The 20,246-nt window shown below is 40.5% G+C and overlaps 1 protein-coding gene across 8 annotated transcripts in view; it reads left to right on the top strand.

Annotated features, from left to right (window-relative positions):
• LOC127414439 (cytosolic carboxypeptidase 1) overlaps positions 1-20,246 on the top strand; it is an 80,255-nt gene that overhangs the window by 26,278 nt on the left and 33,731 nt on the right. For 4 of the 8 annotated variants that reach the window (XM_051652449.1, XM_051652448.1, XM_051652451.1 and 1 more), the window contains exons 14-24: positions 368-840; positions 916-1,002; positions 2,463-2,549; positions 2,665-2,813; positions 3,359-3,446; positions 8,318-8,462; positions 8,612-8,762; positions 8,930-9,110; positions 14,500-14,629; positions 14,720-14,851; positions 15,500-15,676. In XM_051652449.1, coding sequence (XP_051508409.1) covers positions 368-840; positions 916-1,002; positions 2,463-2,549; positions 2,665-2,813; positions 3,359-3,446; positions 8,318-8,462; positions 8,612-8,762; positions 8,930-9,110; positions 14,500-14,629; positions 14,720-14,851; positions 15,500-15,676 — 1,800 coding nt within the window. Of the gene's footprint in view, positions 1-367; positions 841-915; positions 1,003-2,462; positions 2,550-2,664; positions 2,814-3,358; positions 3,447-8,317; positions 8,463-8,611; positions 8,763-8,929; positions 9,111-14,499; positions 14,630-14,719; positions 14,852-15,499; positions 15,677-16,303; positions 16,929-17,075; positions 17,173-20,246 lie in introns of all 8 variants that reach the window. The other 4 variants (XM_051652450.1, XM_051652452.1, XR_007892799.1 and 1 more) reach the window with 3 other exon arrangements.

Raw genomic sequence — 20,246 nt, 5'->3', positions numbered from 1 at the left:
TATCATAAATCCAGATGCACAGTGTAGTCAAGTGCATTTCCAGCATGTTAAAGAGATAATTCAGGTATCAGAATCACAGTAGTGGAGTGATGCTTTACAGTCCCACCAGAATGTGTCAGATAACGGTGGTCTGCTGCGTTCTCCACTATATAGCGCTAAGAATCGGCCTGCAAGGTCAGAATTCCGTGTGCAAATTGTGTTCAGCACAGATTTTTAATCTGCATAATTCCTTTAGTGAATTGGATTTTTAATGGAAAACAAAACAAAAATACTGAGGAAGAAAATAACTTTTTACAGTGCACTGCTCACTTCTCTCCATCATTTGGGCGAATCACTGTTTAAAGCAAATGTTTCTGCTTTGTCTCAGGATAATGACTTTCAAAGCCCTGGATCTGTCATGCCTCCATCAAGCTTTGACCCAAATCGTCATCACCCCCTCATCATTCCCACCACGCAAAACAGACGGCCAAAGAACATTCAGCCACCACGGTCAAATGACTCCCCTCTGGAGCTGGACAGCATCTCCATATCAAAGACCCTAGAGGGCAAACCCAACCCTGATCTGGCATGTAGTTTGGGTCAGCTGGTTCTGGACGGTGATGTCTCTGTGAATGGAGAATCTGGGGACGGGCCACAGGAGGAGAGCGGGGACCAGGCGGTAATTGAGGTGCCAGATACAGCTGCACTGCTGCCGCTACACGATCCTGATCTCTACTTAGAGATGGTGAAGGGCACCCGCTCAGTGCCCGCATACACAGAGGTGGCATACCCCGATTACTTTGGCCATGTGGCACTTAACCTCCGCGAGCCCATACTAGAGAGGGCTTATGGCGTGCAGAGGTGAGGCGGACCTGACTTTTTCACTATAAATCGTAGACTTTTTAAAAGATACAAAGCAAAATTTTTCTTTTTCAGCAGAACGAAGATCTTCCAGGATATTGAGAGGCTCATTCACCCCAGTGACATACTCGATAGAGTCGTGTATGACTTAGACAATCAGAGGTCAGTATGAACTTTAACAATGAGTGTTTACAAAACACAAGGAAGCTGTCCAGTGAGTCAGTGGCTTAACAGACAGAGTTGGACCTGGGTAGCTCAGTGGTAAAATACGCTGGCTACCACTCCTGGAGTTAGCTAGCTCGCTAGTTCGAATCCCAGGGTGTGCTGAGTGACTCCAGTCAGATCTCCTTAGCAACCAAATTGGCCAGGTTGCTAGGGAGGGTAGAGCCACATGGGGTAAACTCCTCGTGGTCGCTAAAATGTGGTTCGTTCTCAGTGGGGCGCGTGGTGAGTTGAGCGTGGTTGCCGCAGTGGATAGTGTGAAGCCTCCACACGCGCTATGTCTCCATGGCTGCAGCGCTCAACAAGCCATGTGATAAGATGCGTGGGTTGACGGTCTCAGACGCGGAGGCAACTGGGATTCGTCCTCCGCCACCCGGACTGAGGCGATTCACTACGCGACCACGAGGACTTAAAAGCACATTGGGAATTGGGCATTCCAAATTGGGAGAAAAAAAATAAGAAAAAAAATGACAGAGTTTTACATGATTCTTTTAAAGAAATAGTTCACCCAAAAATTGGGTGTCATGATTTACTCACCCTCATATTCTGGTATTCTAGAGCAGTGAGTGTTTTCTCGTTTTCTTGTTCTGGTTGTTTGATTATTATAATGACACACTAGACAGCAGCAGGTCTATTAGCTTACATTTATACTTACAAGTCCGACATTGTAATACAAATCCGCTTTTTTCTCCGCTGTTTACATTCACTTTAGACATCGCTCTCTATGTTTACATGAATACCTCACCAAGACGGGCATTTTGGCAGAATTTTGAAATGTATTTGAACATTCAGGCGCATTAGAGCGAACATTTTCAGCACACACACACACACATACGCCGCCTGTCAATCAAACAGGGCACAGCTGTTACTAGATTGCTAGCGAATTATAAAATTACGCACTCTGGATTACTTTCAACCTCAGATTAAGAATATGAACTTTCTAATAAGTGACACAGTCCTAGGCTATCACAAATATAGCAGACGGGCTGGTTTGAGTATTTCTGTAACTGCTGATCTCCTGGGATTTTCACATGCAACAGTCTCTAGAATTTACTCAGAATGGTGGCAAAAACAAAACATCCAGTGAGTGGCAGCTCTGTGGACGGAAATGCCATGTTGATGAGAGAGGTCAACAGAGAATGGCCAGACTGGTTCGAACTGACAAAGTCTACTGTCTAAAAAAACAACAAAATAAAGGCATCTTGGTAAACAGGATGTTGCAGAGACATTTGATACAGACTTGACCTGATGTCTCCTTGCTTCTGGGTACTGCCTGATAAGGCAGCATTGTTATAATTTCAGACAAACCCTGACTTGTGTTTCATGGAGTCATTCAAAAAGCATGGGTCTTCACATCTTAACATTTCTTGTTTATATTTCTTAAACTCTGCTCTTTTTAGTTGTCCAATTCTTGACAACGGGGAGTCCCTCAAGTTCAACTCTAAATTTGAGTCTGGAAACCTTCGCAAAGCAATACAGATCCGAAAGTATGTGCAGAATTGATTTCATACAAACCTTTTTCTGTTTTAAAAATGGTTTTCATCAAATGAAAAGGCCAGTTTTAATCTTTCCCTTCTGTGTATGACCTGTTTCTATCCCCAGGTTTGAGTATGACTTGATCCTGAACTCTGATATCAACAGTAATCACTATCACCAGTGGTTTTATTTTGAAGTGGGCAATATGCGCCCGGGAGTTCGTTATCGATTCAACATCATCAACTGTGAGAAGTCCAACAGCCAATTCAATTATGGTGGGTCTTTTCAAGCCTTTGTCCAGAAATATACTCTGCGCAAGCATGCGAAGACAGACGTTAATGTTTGCAAGCGCTGTTCCATTCTATGTACTTAGCGTGCATTCTTGTGGCGGTAACAAACCTCAGTACTCAAGGGGGTGATAGTTACCTTTTCAATGTCATAAACATGCCATTAAGCCAGATATGTTGTTATTCAAGTGCTAGCTATGAACATTTTGACAGTTTAACTAAATTTATCTAACTTGCATAGCAAGACTTTCTGTTGCTCTGTCATGACAGTAGCTGAACCTGAAAGAGATGGCTACAGCTTCCCTTGTGGCAACACTGAGAGTGCACCCCATCCTCACATTGCATTAGGAATCGAGTTCTGTTGTTTTCATTTTGTAATTATGGAAGATATTACTTAGAGTATTTTTAGGCCTTAGACGTTCTACAGTATTCAGCAACACACGTGATCTCGGTCAATCCACTTCTAACCAGCTTCGATGTCAGAATGGGTTTCAAGGATTTAGTTTTGCCTTATTTGTGCTTTGGTGTGACAGGTATGCAGGTGCTGATGTACTCGGTACAGGAAGCCATAAACGGCAGTCCCCAATGGGTTAGAACTGGATCAGATATCTGTTACTACAAGTAAGGACCATCTTCTCCATATTGACTGAGTGATTGGCATTGCTTACTTTTGGAAATGTGTCATCTGCCCAAGCCCACATAAAATATACACTGCAGGCCATTTAACATTAAAAAAATAAAAAATAAAATGCTGATTGGTGAACAGTTACAGGATCTCATAAATACATGTCCCTTTTACATTCAGATCAATTTTAACCTAAAATATTGATTAAAAATGAGTGATGCACCGAATCCAATACCTGGCTCCAATACTGATGTTTTTTTGTGAAAAAAAATTTGGAATGTCCAATTCCCAATTTTGCTCTAAGTCCTCGTGGTGGCGTAGTGACTCACCTCAATCCGGGTGGTGGAGGACGAATCTCAGCTGCCTCCGCATCTGAGACCGTCAACCTGCGCATCTTATCATGTGGCTCGTTGAGCGTTTTACCATGCCATCCACTGCGGCATCTACGCACAACTCACCACATGCCCCACTGATAGCAAACCACATTATAGCAATCACAAGGAGGTTACCCCATGTGACTCTATCCTCCCTAGCAACCGGGCCAATTTGGTTGCTTAGGAGACCTGGCTGGAGTCACTCAGCACGCCCTGGGATTCAAACTCGCGAACTCCAGGGGTGGTAGCCAGCGTCTTTACCACTGAGCTACCCAGGCCCCAATGCTGACGTTTTTAACCGGATCGTGTATAGGTCCGACGAGCCAGATCCAAATCCGATACTGTGTGTTAGTTATGGTCATTACCGTCAAGCTCCAAAAATGACACAAAAGAACAATAAAAGCACCATTAAAGTAGTCCATATGACTCTTGCATTTTATTAAAATTCTCCTGAAGACAAACGATAGCTTTTTGAATCAGACCTATAGTCTGCATTCACAGCGTGTTTCAGTGAAAACGCGCTGCTCTGTTGACACACACTCATAGCACACACAGGGCTATCCCGATGCGCTGCTGTTCTTAGCTCTCAGAGTGGCTCACAATATGTGAGCAATCAACATAAGCAACAACTCATTGCTCAGATGCTCATTAGTTCGGTTCGCTTATTAAATTAAAATTATATTAAACTACTGTGAACTAGGCTACATACACGCACTTAAAGGACTTCCTGGAGGTTTCCGCCAAAATAAAAGCTAGAGGGTTTTAAAATTACGAATGCACAACTGAATATACACAGATGAGCCAAAACATTATGACCAATCTCTGGTGAAGCGAATAACATTGATCATCTCCTAACAAGGCCACATGTCGAGGTCTGGGTATATTAGATGGTAAGCGAACAATCAGTTTTCGTGGTCAACGTGTTGAATGCAGAAGAAATGGGCAAGGAGTAAGGACCTGAGCTACTTTGACAAGGGCCATATTGTTATGGCCAGACGACTGGGTCAGAGCATCTCTGAAACAGCAAGGCATGTGGGGTGTTCCTGGTCAGTGGTCCGAGGAGGGACAAACCACAAACCGGCGACAGGTTGTTGAGGGCCCAAGGCTCATCGATGCCTGAAAGCCAATGAAGGCTATCCTGTCTGGTCTGAACCAACAGAAGGCCTACTGTGGCACAAGTCACAGAAAATTTTAATGATGGTTACGGGATGAATGTGTCACAATACACAGTGCATCGCATCCTGCTGCATATGGGGCTGGGTAGCCACAGTTCGGTCAGAGTGCTCATGATGACCCCTGTCCACCATCGAAAGTGCCTACAATGGGCATGCAAGTGTTGGAACTGGACCTTTGAGCAGTGGAAGAAGGTTGCCTGGTCTGATGAGTCCCGTTTTCTTTTACATCATGTGGACAGGCGTGTACGTGTGCGCCGTTTACCTAGGGAAGTGATGGCACCAGGATGCACTGTGGGAAGACGACAATCCTGTGGAGGGAGTGTGATGCTCTGGGCAATGTTCTGCTGCGAAACCCTGGGTCCAGCCATTCATGTGGATGTTAATTTGACACATGCCACCTACCTAAACACCGTTCCAGACCAGGTACACCCTTTATGGCAATGGTATTCCCTGATAGCAGTGGCCTCTTTCAGCAGGATAATGCGCCGTGCCACACTGCACACATTGTTCGGGAATGGTTTGAGGAACGTGATGAAGAGTTCAAGGTGTTGTCGTGGCCTCCAAAGTCCCCAGCTCTCAATCCGATTGAGCATCTGTTGAATGTGCTGGACCAACAAGTCTGATTCACGGTGGCTCCACCTCACAACTTACAGGACACGATGGGTCTGCTGCTATTGTCTTGGTGCCAGATACCACAGGACACCTTGTAGAGGCCATGCCTTGGCAGGTCGGTGCTGTTTTGGTGGCACCCGGAGGACCCACAGCCTATTAGGCAGGTGGTCATAATGTTTTGGCTCATCAGTGTATATTAGTATTGTATAATACAATTCTAAAAGTTAATAATAATAATAATAATTATCATTATCATTATTTGTTTACAAATTACAACAATATTTAAGTTGACTGGGTTCCGAAAAGTTTATGAAAAGTGGACTTGTATCCTATTACAACTAAAATGAAAAACAAAAAAATATCTGAATCCTTTTATGTCCAGATACAAGTTGAAAAAAAAAATGTGCAAAGAAAACTGGCTTCTTTCTATAGCTGAGTGAATTTTGCTGCTGCATTATAGAGCAGACTAGTTAACAATCAAGCTACACATTTATATTAAAATAATGTGATGTTAGAGGTTTGTGTTTCATATAAAAGAGTACCCCCAATCAGTTCCACACAGTGAGGTATAGATATTGGATTGGTATTTTGGCTGTTACTGAGAGTTTAAGTATCGGATTGGGAGATAAATATATTCGGCCTACAAGGGGTATTTACCTTGATTTTCTTCAGACATCACTTGTCTCGTTCTACAGTGACAATTTTGTAGACTTGGTTAACAAGTACACTAACTTTTGAAAAAACTATTGTGGCAAGATTACAGGGGCAAGAAAAAGTATGTGAACCCTTTGAAATAAGCGGGGTTTTTTGCATTAATTGGTCACAAAAAGCAATTATAATCTTATGTCTTTGTTTAATGGGATGTGTTCAATATTCACAGTGCTGTGGAAAAAGTAAGTGAGCCCTTGGATTTATTAACTGGTTGATCCTCCTTTGGCCGCAATAACCTCAACCAAGTGTTCCCAAACTTAGGAATACATTTTTTCCCCCTGATGGCAAGCGGTCCAGGCCCCGAAGCAGCAAAGCAGCACCTCCACCATACTTCACAGTTGGGATGATGTTTTCATGTTGGTTTGCGGTCCCCTTTTTACTCCATACCTAGTGCTGTGTGTTCTTCCCAAATAATTCAACCTTATTTTCAACAGTCCACAAAATATTTTCCCAGTAATGTTGTGGAGTGTCAAGGTGGTCTTTGGCAAACTTCAGGTGTGCAGAAGTGTTTTTGTTAGGGGCCTGGGTAGCTCAGCGAGTATTGACGCTGACTACCACCCATGAAGTTGCGAATTCGAATCCAGGGTGTGCTGAGTGACTCCAGCCAGGTCTCATAAGCAACCAAATTGGCCCGGTTGCTAGGGAGGGTAGAGTCACATGGGGTAACCTCCTTGTGGTCACGATTAGTGGTTCTTGCTCTCAAAGGGGCGGTAAGTTGCGCGTGGATCGCGGAGAGTAGCATGAGCCTCCACATGCTGGGAGTCTCCGTGGTGTCATGCACAATGAGCCACGTGAAGTGGAGGCAACTGAGACTTGTCCTCCACCACCCGGATTGAGGTAACTGCGCCACCACGAGGACCTACTAAGTAGTGGGAATTGGGCATTCCAAATTGGGGAGAAAAGGGGATAAAAATTAAAATAAAAAAAAAAGAAATGTTTTTGTTGGAAAGCAGCAGATTCCTTTGTGGTGTCCTGCAATGGACACCATGCCTGTGTAATGTTTTCTGTATAGCAGACTCATAAACAGAGATGTTAACCAGTTCCAATGATTCCTTCAAGTCTTTAGCTGTCACTCTAGGGTTCTTTTTTACCTCATTGAGCATTCTGCAGTTTGCCTGTTGAATCATCTTAGCTAGATGGCCACTTAAGTCTTCTGAGATCTCTTTTTTTGCAAGGCATGGTCAACATCAGCAGATGCTTCTTATGAATAGCAAACTCAACATTTTTGAGTGCTTTTTATAAGTCAAAGTAGCTCTAACCCACACCTCCAATCTCGTTTCATTAATTGGATGCCAAGTTTGCCAACTCCTGACCCTAATTAGATTTAATGATGTCATTAGCCTAGGGGTTCACATACATTTACCAACCTACACTGTGAATGTTTGAATGGTGTATCCAGTATGTACAAGAACAATACAATAATGTGTGTGTTATTAGTTAAAACAGATTGTGTTTATTCATTATTGTAACTTAGATGAAGATCAAACCAGATTTTAAAACAAATATACAATATATATATATATAAATGCAAGTAATTCCAAAGGGTTCACATACATTTTCTTGCCACTGTATTTGGTGTGGTGGAAATGATGCCACAACTGTAAGACAGTTGTAATATTTGAAAATTGACAGAAATCATTTTCTCGCAATTCATTTTGAAATTGTTTTATTTCACTCTTGATCATAGTTCAAACATGTAATAATTAGTATTTTTATAATGGATTTTCATAGTTTAATATTGAAAGTCTGGGTCTGGAACAACACTTAAACATATACATATAAGGTATTTGAAAAGTACAAAAAATAATTGATGAAGGCCTTGTGAAAAGTTTGCAGTTCAGCTTTAATGTTATCTTTATATAACTAAAAGACAATAATTGAAATCTGTTCGTTTTAATAATAATCAACCCCTAAGACATGAAATTCTCGAAGTTGAAGAAACACCTAGTTATGGTTTGAAAGAATTTATGTTCCTTTCTCATGTTATCTACCCAGGAATCATTTCTCACGAAGCTCCATTGCGGCCGGAGGTCAAAAGGGCAAATCCTACTTTTCCATGACCTTTACTGTGACCTTTCAGCAGAAAGATGATGTTTGTTACTTTGCCTACCATTACCCATACACTTACTCAACGCTGAAGGTACTGTACAAATACAGCCTCTTTTGATATCCTAAATTGATCTAACACGTGATATATGTGTCTTATCAAGAGTTTTAATGGTATTGTGGCTGTATCCCAATTCACATACTTTTAATTTATACTAAAATGATGTGCTTTACTGGTAACAGATGCACCTGCAGAAGTTAAGCGGACTGTGTACCAGTGAGATCTACTACAGACAGGATGAACTGTGTGAAACACTGGGTGGAAACAGCTGCCCTCTGCTCACCATCACAGCCATGCCAGAGTCCAGCAGCAATGAGCACATCAGCCAGTTCAGTACGTCACACCCACACTTAAACATGTACTAATTGACTCTCACATACATTCTAACATGTGCACACCCTTTTCTGAACAGTTATCACATTTCAACCTCTGTGAATGAGTGTGGCACACTCAGCCAGGCTGTAATGTGTGTGTGTGTGTGTGTGTGTGTGTGTGTGTAGGGAGTCGTCCGGTGGTGTTTCTGTCTTCGCGGGTTCATCCAGGTGAGACTAACTCCAGCTGGGTGATGAAGGGTTCTCTGGAGTTCCTCATGAGCTCCAGTCCTCAAGCTCAGAGTCTGAGAGAGAGCTACATCTTCAAGATCATCCCCATGCTCAACCCTGATGGAGTCATCAACGGCAAGTATGTCAACACACGGCAAAATCATCTCCATGGACTGTAGTGAGGTACAGCAAACTTATCTGAACCTAACTGGCACTGAAGATTTAGTAGCAAGATAGTCCACCAGGCAAAAATCATACATCTGGTCTCTTAAAAAAACAAAATGTAATAGCACAACTTTTCTTAACAAGCCGCACGATTTGAGGAATCAATCATATCCTTAGCAGTGTTGGGTTACTCAAAAAAGTAACCTAACACAAATGACTAATTACTTTGTTAAAATTATAATCAGATTACATTACTCATTACTTTGTTGAAAAAATAATCACATATTTATTTTAATTTATTTATTATTATTATTATTATTTTATCCCCTTTTCTCCTAATTTGGAATGCCCAATTCCACAGTTGCCTCAGCTTCTGAGACAGTCAGTCCGCACATCTTATCACGTGGCTCGTCGTGCATGACACCGGAGACTCGCAGCATGTGGAGGCTCATGCTACTCTCCGCGATCCATGCACAACTTACCACACGCCCCATTGAGAGCAAAAACCACTAATCGTGACCACAAGGAGGTTACCCCATGTGACCCTACCCTCCCTAGCAACCAGGCCAATTTGGTTGCTTAGGAAACCTGTCTGGAGTCACTCAGCACGCCCTAGATTTGAACTTGCGACTCCAGAGGTGGTAGTCAGCGTCAATACTCGCTGATCTACCCAGGCCCCCCGGGTTACACATATCCGACGTGGAGGCAACTGAGATTCGTCCTCCGCCACCCAGATTGAGGCGACTCACTACACCACCACGAGGACGCATTGGGAATTGGGCATTCTGAATTGGGGAGAGAAAATAAAAGAAATATGTCTAACCCTAGTAATGTTCTTAAAAGTAATTAAATTAATTGAAAGACAGTAACTGTAATCTACGGAGCCCCTTAGAGGACAGCACTGGAATTGTTTTCTGAAATAGTTATGCGTGCCCTCACAATAGTTTGCGTTCCCTTGCAAAAAGTTTGCATTTCCTCACAATAAATTTACCATGGTTTTACTACAATAACCATATTTTTACCATGATATTCTTAGTGAAACCATAGTGATAATACAGAAAAAACAAAAGCTATGCTAAAAAAGGTCTAGGATATGCACGATATATCGATATATTATTGGCCGATAACCGGGAAAATCTAAATATTATTATCGTGCCGCTAATGGAATTACCGCTAATATTTTCGCCGATAATTTGTTACGGTTTATTTGCTTGCGGCTGAGAATCTCTGACTGCCTGCTGCTTCTTTCCTTCAGGCAGGGACTCGGGCATCCTCAAAGACAGTGTGTGTGTGCACACAACGTGAATGTGTGAGTGAGAGCCAACCTCATGTCACTCTGTGAGGATTATTTGAACATCTCTACACCTTGTTACATTGTTTTGGGGCTGGTTTTAGTCATCTGCTGTATGTAACTACATGTAATTTCCCATATTCCATTTGTTTCATGAGGCAATAAACAAAAAAAACGCAGCAAAAATTGCATGGTACAGTATGTTACTTGGGGGCAATCCTTTTCGCGTATTACTTCATGAAACATTAACAGAATATGGAAAATAGCACATCTTTACTTACAGCACAGCATTGTGATTAAAACAAGTCCAAACACAACCTAACACGGTACATTTATATTGAAATAATTCTCACAGAGTGACTCGAGATGGCTAAAAACACTAGTTTGTGAGTGAAACGAATGTGCGTGTTGTATTTTAAGAGTTGAGATTTTTAGAACATTATGAGTCATGACTATTCAATCTGTATGATGTTACTTATTCCCATTATAATTGTTGTTCACATTTCATAAATTATACAGTGGAACTGTCACAGATGAGCGCTGTCGTAAGTGTATGTGAATAAGACGCGCATAAGCACATACATAACACTCACAAACCACCACTGCACTCGCTGTCTGGCTGCTATCATAAATATTACACTGTGTATACAGAGATTAAGGTTTGTATTGTGTGTTTTGTTGTTTAATGTTCATTACATGCAGTTTATAGCCTCATTTTGGTTTAATCCATTAAACCAAACCATCTCTCTGTTAGTGAGCCATCAGGATTACCGTAAACACTCATATAAATGGGCACCATACAATTTATGCAAGTGTATTGTCATTTATTTGTCATTCAAATCAGCAAAAATCTGTAATATAGGCACATTTCTGGTTCATGTTACATCAGCCAAACCTTAAATAGCAGCAAGTCCAAATTCCACATCCAAGTTCCACAGTAAGGGATTAAAAAAAAAAACACGATAAAATCGGCTATCGTATCGGCCACAATGGGCAGTTAATTATCGGTCATCAGTATCGGCCCAGAAATTTCATAATGGTGCATCCCTAAAAAAAATCATAATTTTGTGGTAATTATGGTACTTATTTTGTTTACTATACAAATACCATAGTTTAACTATGGTTTTACCATAGTAATATTGTAGACTGTAGTAAGCACGTTTTTTTTTTTTTTGGAAAAAACTGTATACTGTTTTACTATAGATTAACCATGATTAATCTTGTGGTTACTACATATACCATGGTATTTGGAGTAAAACCATAATAACCACAAAAGTATTATTTTTATCAACATAGTTCTCTTTTTTCTGTATTATTACTGTGTTATCACTATGAATATCATGGTTAAAATATGGTTACGATAGGAAAACCATGGTGAATTTATTTCGAGGGTACGCAAAATTTATTACGAGGGAACGCAAAACTGTTTCAGAAAAGAAATTCCCACTTTGTCCTCTAAGTGGATCCGTAGTTATCTGATTACAAGAATTTAAAATGTAATAGGTTACACTACTTTTTGATTAAAAAGTCATTGTATTACTGTTACTTTGTAATCTGATTACACCCAACTAAGGGTGTCAAATTAAAATTCAAAATGATAATATTTGGATGTGTGCCAACACTGATGACGATTGCATTCCTGGGCAAAAACAGACGCAGTGCAATGATGAGAAATAGAATGCGGGTGTCTAAAGACTCATTTTAAAGGTTGAATTTCCATTTAAATTGACACAGCGTTTAAAAAAGACACTGAAAACAGTAAGACACGATGCAATGGTCAAAACATCCGTCTAGTGCGTGCTTACATTAAAAAATACGTTGATGTGAACAGCCCCCAGAGATGGAGGCCTTTGGCCATGCTCTGTTATCAGCATCTCGCTGCATAACATTAGTTATGTAAATACAACTGTATTTAATGAAAAACACAATGGTACCGCCATCATGATGAAACTGTGATAGTACTATGGCACCAGTATAGGCTACTGTGCAGCACTAAGTTAACAAAGAACTGTCTGTGGAAGTGTTTTTTTTCTCGTTTTACTTTTATACATAATATTTGAGAATATGAACTGGGTAAATCTTTTTACTTTATCATTTTATGCACATTTGTTAACAGACAGAATTGTTCTTTGCAATAAACAATCACTACAACACGGTGCTGATTGGTTATGTATTGATTTGTTTCGCCCTGTAGAATCAGAATCAGAATCAGAATGAGCTTTATTGCCAAGTATGCTTACACATACAAGGAATTTGTCTTGGTGACAGGAGCTTCCAGTGTACAACAATACAAAAACAGCAACAAGACATAGATAATAATAAAAAATAAAAAATAATTCTAATTATACACATACGTACAGACACACACATACATACATACACATGGGTAGTGCAAATCTAATACAATCTGTTATGTACAGTGTAAATCCAAATCTGTTATGTACAGTGCAAATGTTTTTTTTTGTTTGTTTGTTTTTCCCAGAGGAATGAAATGGCAGAAAAGGTTGGATGTGTTGGATAAATATAAGAAAGACTAAACTGTGTATTGCACATAATTATTGCTCAATGGGGCAGTTTTAACTGTTCATGAGATGGATAGCCTGAGGGGAAAAAACTGTTCCTGTGCCTGACGGTTCTGGTGCTCAGAGCTCTGAAGCATCGGCGAGAAGGCAACAGTTCAAAATGTAGTGGGCAGGGTGAGTGGGGTCCAGAGTGATTTTTCCAGCCTTTTTCCTCACTCTGGAAGTGTACAGTTCTTGAAGAGGGGACGGGGGGCAACCAATAATCCTCTCTGCAGTCCGAATTGTCCTTTGTAGTCTTCTGATATCTGATTTCGTAGCTGCACCAAACCAGACAGATATTGAAGTGCAGAGGACAGACTCAATGACTGCTGAGTAGAACTGTATCAGCAGCGCCTGTGGCAGGTTGAATTTCCTCAGCTGGCAAAGGAAGTACAAACTCTGCTGGGCTTTTTTCACAATGGAGTCAATGTGGGTCTCCCACTTCAGGTCCTGTGAGATGGTAGTGCCCAGGAACCTGCATGACTCCACTGCTGCCACAGTGCTGTTTAGAATGGTGAGGGGTGGTCAGTGTTGGGGTGTTCCTCCTAAAGTCCACAATCATTTCCACCGTTTTGAGCGTGTTCAGCTCAAGGTTGTTTTGACTGCACCAGACAGCTGGCTGTTTAACCTCCCTTCTGTATGCAGACTCATCGTCATCTCGGATGAGGCCGATGACATTGGTGTCATCTGCAAACTTCAGGAGCTTGACAGAGGGGTCCTTGCCGATGAGTCATTGGTGTAGAGTGAGAAGAGTAGTGGGGAGAGCACACATCCCTGGGGGGCATCAGTGCTGATTGTAGAGGTGCTGGAAGTGAATTTCCCCTGTCTCACAAACTGCTGCCTGTCTGTCAGAAAGCTGGTAATCCACTGACAGATAGACATGGGAACAGAGAGTTGGTGTAATTTAGTCTGGAGAATAGCTGGGATGATGGTGTTGAAAGCCGAACTGAAGTCCACAAAAAGGATCCTTGCATATGTCCCTGGTCTGTCCAGATGTTGCAGGATATGATGCAATCCCATGTTGACTGCATCATCCACAGACCTGTTTGCTCGATAAGCAAATTGAAGGGGATCTAGAAAGGGTCCAGTGATGTTCTTCAGGTGGGCCAACACCAGTCTCTCAAATGATGTCATGACCACAGATGTCAGGGCGACAGGTCTGTAGTCATTAAGTGGATGTAGTGGATGTAGGAGACAACGTTGATTAAAAAATCAGATGTATTGTAGAAAATTTTTATTTCTAAGCCCTGTTGACAGCTCTAGACCCAAGCAGGACAAGTTACGCACTGAAGTTTAATACTTGGAGTTAGGGGTTTGTTTGCCATGCCTTTAATAATGTGTTAATGTCATCAATGAATATTAACCATTTCCATTCCCACCAAAATTAGGAAAGGAAATGGAAATTAAAATATTCTCTAGATAAGAGTGTCTACTAAATTCCTTAAATGGAAATACTTCTACATGATACCACATCCATAACCATCAGTGAGCATCTCCCTGTGTGTGTGCAGTCATCGTTGTTCTCTGAGCGGGGAGGATCTGAACAGACAGTGGCAGAACCCCAATGCAGAGCTGCACCCCACCATCTATCATGCCAAGAGTCTCCTGCAGTATCTCAGAGCTACAGGAAGAACTCCACTGGTGAGATGTGACGTCTTATCTCTGAGAATTCACACATAGTGTTCAATGACACTGGCAGCATATGTTTGTTTGTTAATTGTGTGTGTTTAGGTGTTCTGCGATTATCATGGTCATTCACGGAAGAAGAATGTGTTCATGTACGGGTGTAGTGTAAAGGAGACTGTGTGGCAGACCAATGTCAACACCAGCAACTGTGACCTACATGAGGACCTGGGATACAGGGTAACACACGACACACTTACCAGTGTACTAACCAATGGACATCTTCCACTGGCATCCTTAAAGGGCAACATGCTATACTTTTGTAGCATTTTGTATTAGGGCTGTCAATCGAGTAAAATTTGTTATTGAATTAATTACATGATATGCTGATTAATTAATTAAATTATTCATATTTAATTAACATGTAAAATCGACAGCCCAAAATATTAAGTAAATGTTTTTCTTTTCTCCAAAAACAGTTGTAAATGAATTTTGCATGTATTAAACAGCCCGTTTTTGCTACTGTACCTTTAAGACTTCAATGTAAATGCTTCTGTTATGATTGGCTGACTTCTCTAGATATGAGAACTACTGATGTATCACAGTTACAATGTCGTTCCTAAGGGCGGGCCAAGTTGCTGATTACTGAATAGGTGTTGATATTTAAATATGGGCGGTCATATGTTAATGAGCTCATAGTTGTGATGATTTCAGAATAAACTGTTCTTAGTTACAGTAAATGGTCTGGGTGGACTGGGAAGCTTTATGTTGTGAATATGCCTATGCTGAGTGTGTTTATATAGTACATCAAACAAGCATGAAAAATCCTGCTTTCCATGATATGACCCTTTTAAACCCTGCTTCTCTTGTTTTTTTCTTTTCTTTTAGACTCTGCCTAAGCTGCTATCTCAGATGGCTCCAGCGTTCAGCTTGTCCAGCTGCAGTTTTGTTGTGGAACGATCCAAAGAGGCCACGGCTCGTGTGGTAGTGTGGAGAGAGATTGGCGTCCAGCGCAGTTACACTATGGAGAGCACCCTCTGTGGCTGTGACCAAGGCAAATACAAGGTAAAGAGTGTTGGTGTACACATGGGCGCCGCTAGGGGTGGGCTACCGGGGCTTAAGCCCCGAATGTTATTATTGTCTTTTATGGATGTCAAAAGTACTTGTACTTCTGTATCAAGTTTATACTAATATAAATTTATTTTAATATTACTAAATATATTAAGTAATGATGCCAGTCTTTCTCCAGTATTGGTAGTGGTAATACGGAATACAGACTCAGTTTGGTATCCACACACTGTCTGGCAGCTTCTTTCTATCAGTCATGTCCCTTTCAATAGTTCCGGAGTGAAAGCTTTAGTTTTAAATGTTAGTTAACTGCTTAATTTTGTTCCGATAATTTTTTTCATGAAACAAAAGTCTAAATGGTTTATTACAGTAATTTTTTTTTTGGAATAACAGTACTTCCTGTTGCCCAAAAAATGTAAAGGAGTGTAAATGTAAATGTCTAAAGGAAACTGCTTCGTCACACATTTCTTTGCCTTAATGCACATTGTGGATGTATCGTCTGTGACATTCTGAAGACCTTTTAGACATTATAGAGTATATAATTACTATGTATACACGGATGAGCCAAAACATTATGACCACCTACCTAATATGTTGTCGGTCCTCTGCGTGCTTCCAAAACAGCGCTGATCCACCAAGGCATGGACTCTACAAGACCCCTGAAGGTGTCCTATGATATCTGGCACCAAGACATTAGCAGCAGATCCTTCAAGTCCTGTAAATTGCGAGGTGAAGGTGCCATGGATCAGACTTATTGGATTGAGATCTGGGGAATTTGGAGGCCAGGGCAACACCTTGAACTCTTCATCATGTTCATCCAACCATTCCCGAACAATGTGTGCAGTGTGGTAGGGCGCATTATCCTGCTGAAAGAGGCCACTGCCCTCAGGGAATACCATTGCCATAAAGGGGTGTACCTGGTCTGCAATGATGTTTAGGTAGGTGGAACGTGTCAAATTGACATCCACATGAATGGCCGGATCCTGGGTTTCCCAGCAGAACATTACCCAGAGCATCACACTCCCTTCACCGGCTTGTTGTCTTCCCAAAGTGCATCCTGGTGCCATCATTTCCCCAGGTAAACAGCGCACACGTACACGGTCATCCACCTGATGTAAATTAAAATGGGTCTCATCGGACCAGGCGACCTTCTTCCACTGCTCCAAGGTCCAGTTCCGATGCTCGCGTGCCTTGAGTACCCAACACCCTGTTGCCGGTTTGTGGTTTGTCCCTCCTCGGACCATTGTCGGTAGGTACTCACCACTACTGACTGGGAGCACCCCACAAACCTTGTCGTTTCAGAGATGCTCTGAACCAATCATCTGGCCATAACAATTTGGCCCTTGTCAAAGTCACTCAGGTCTTTACTTCTGCCCATTTCTCCTGCATTCAACAGGTTGACTACGAGAACTGATTGTTCGCTTACCATCTAATCTACCGAGACCTTGACATGTGGCCTTGTTAGGAGATGAGCAACGTTATTCGCTTCACCTGTGAGTGGTCATAATGTTTTGGTTCATCAGTGTACTTGTATGGTTCATCCAGATACAAGGACAAATATTGAGGTAAAATGTACATTTCTCATTTGTTTCCAAGTGTTCACTTATTGTTAGATATGATGCATTGATACAGATTTGATGCTGCCGGGTTTTGACAGAGAAGCAGATCTGTAATTAAACAAATAATTAAGATAAAATAGTTAAATAATTATTAAATAATTTCTACATATTTAAAATGCAATTATTTGACCCACATAAGATGACGTTTAGTCCAAACATTCCCAAGCAGTATATGCATGCAGCAGAGAGAGATTTTGGCTATTAATTGATTTTAGATGGCCAGATGTATTTTATTAATATTTTAAATATTTTTGGGAGATATATTTAATTTTAAGAATACATTTATTGATATGTTGTTTTATATAGGCTACTGTATACTTTGCTTGTTATGATTTCTATGCTGATAATTCCCCCACATGGGGAAAAAATTTAATTGCTTATTATCGCTTATTTTGGTTGAGGCAAGTCCCTTATTTTGAGCGTGATATTCCAGACCAGGTCCCTTTTTTCCTTGAGAAATTTGGTAACACTGCAACTGGTACATCACCCACACTTAGCAGCACAGAGTACTGTTATTTTAGCCTCCTGAGACCTGAGCATAACTGCTGTGTGCATTTTCCATTTCCCTTTTTGATTTGTAACTCGTAGCACCTAATAAACATGCGAAAAAAAATGCTTTCTAGAGAAATAGTTTTCCTTATAATTGATGACAACATATGTGGACTAAGTTGTGAAATTTTAAATAATACCAAGCTGTCGAAAGTCAGTTGTTTTTAATCAAACGGTTTATTATGTTTCCAGGAGTGTTGGTTATTTATGTTTTTGGGGTGTTGCAGGCAAAAGTAATGGCCAGCATCATTCAATCACGGCCAACCATGTTAAAATAAAATTGTACATTTTAAATTCTGAATCTATGTACTGATTACCATTGTCCCATGTCTGCCAAATATGTTGAGTGATCCAAACATCATCTGCAGCCTGAAACTGAACTTTTGATTGGAAGTTTGGATTGGATGCTGCATAGAGAGCTGCATAGTATGCTCCCTTGCTCCCTATTTAGTGAATGACTTAACCTGCAGTGTTCTGTCTAGCTGCACTGGTCTCAGAACAGTTCGAAATGCACCTTATTTTCAACCTAACTCCATATAAACCTCTGAAAGCAAAATTGTTTAGCTTTTGGATGAACCCATTTATTCTCAATGATAAAATGCACAGTAAATATAGGATTTCTAAGAAAAATTAGTACACATTAGTGTATATTGTGTTTATCAGCATGCTGTTTCGTGATAAATCGCTCAGATTTAAAAAAGAAATGGCATATCGGATGAAACTAGTGACTCTAAGCTTTTGACTCAAACAGGTTTCAATGTAAAAACCTAATTTGTTTTTTACCAGATTTAGTTTTGTTTGTGTTTCTCCCAAAGACAAACTCCGCTGTGATCGGCGGCATGTTGTTTTTTCACATGACTGAAAGCACGGAGTCTCCTGAACTGAGATCAGATGGTATAAATGAAATTTAATTGTGTGTTGCGTATAGCGAAGCCAAAATGCAACGTCCATGCATGTGTATGCGGGGTTGCACGAGGTTAAAAAAACAGCAGTATTAACTATTCTTTAATTTCGTTCTAACCGGTTACCAATTGGAAAGGAAAACGAACCCATTCTGCTCAGAACGAGCCAAAATGATATGACATTTTGTTTTTAGTCCTAGCATGGAAATATGTGCTCGAGGAATTTGCAAATTTTAAGACTTGAGCCAGGAGACTTTTTTTTACTCTTTTATTAAGAAATGATGCCATGAACCTGACAAACTTTGGTATGTCCAGCAACAATTTTAAACGTCTAATTTAGCCTATTTACAGCCTGCTGACTTTTAAACTAACTTCTTTTATATTTTATGTCAGTTGGCAAACCAGATTATTGTGTAAAACTAACATAAAAACACCAGATGATAGATATAAATTTGTTGTTTATACACAGTGAGCATTGAAAACTATGGAAAGCTGAAAGGGACAAAGAGTGTTTTTTTAATCAAATTTTAAAGAACATAGTCTTAAAAGCATGAAACTTCTGAACTTTGAACTAAGAAGACTAAATACAGTTAGTTTTTTACTATATAAATGACACCTCCAGCATTTTGATTGTTTTTACTGTATATGACATCACTATGGTTAATTACAGAGATCGAAGCTTTCCTATGATTCACAGTTTCCAACATGTAAGTACGAGTTCGACAAAGATGTGATTTGGTTTTTACTAGTCAAAAACTCTTAATTTACTGTAATTCCGACATGACGTAAACACACCATAAAAAAGACGTATAAGACTAAATATTTTCCTTACGGTTCTTCTTGCCTTTCTGCAGTTTTCCAAGACAAATGGTCTTTATTTTGTTTTTGAATATCATAAAGTGGAAATGATTATGCATGTGGTCTATACAGAATCAACTCATAATACCAGTGAAATGTTGGACCCACTTTTTATTAGGTGTCTTTAACTACAATGGACTTAAACATTTGATACAATGTACTTATTATGTACATACTGTATGTGTTGTTGCATTATATTTACATTTAAAGTACCTGCATTTAATTAGGGCCAAAGCGCTGAAAGTGTGGAGACCCTATTGTTCTTCTAAGGATTATTAAGTCCCAAGCATTGAAAGTGTGGAGGCCCTATTGTTCTTCTAAGGATTATTCTTTTTCTTCTTCTTTTCAAGATTTTCAGTACTTGACATGCATGAAACTGCACAATCAGCAGACTCGTCGGGCATTAGGGCTGGGCATGCAGGGGGGCTCTGTAGCGCCACCTAGAAGATGGGCATGTTCGGGGGGCTCTGTAGCACATCCCTTTTGAGCATTGATAATGCTAAATTGTGAACGGATTTTTGATATATCGAACGGTGTTGCCATGGCGACGCGATAAAATAACATTAAAAAATGGGAAAAGGGAAGTGTCTCATATCTTCTGCATGCATCATGTGATTTACATCATAATTGAGCCAAATG

This window comes from Myxocyprinus asiaticus, chromosome 24 (assembly GCF_019703515.2).
Source record: "Myxocyprinus asiaticus isolate MX2 ecotype Aquarium Trade chromosome 24, UBuf_Myxa_2, whole genome shotgun sequence".
Classification (NCBI taxonomy): Eukaryota; Metazoa; Chordata; class Actinopteri; order Cypriniformes; family Catostomidae; genus Myxocyprinus; species Myxocyprinus asiaticus.
Note: the sequence above shows the minus strand (reverse complement) of the source record. Positions and strands in the feature narration are given on the sequence as shown.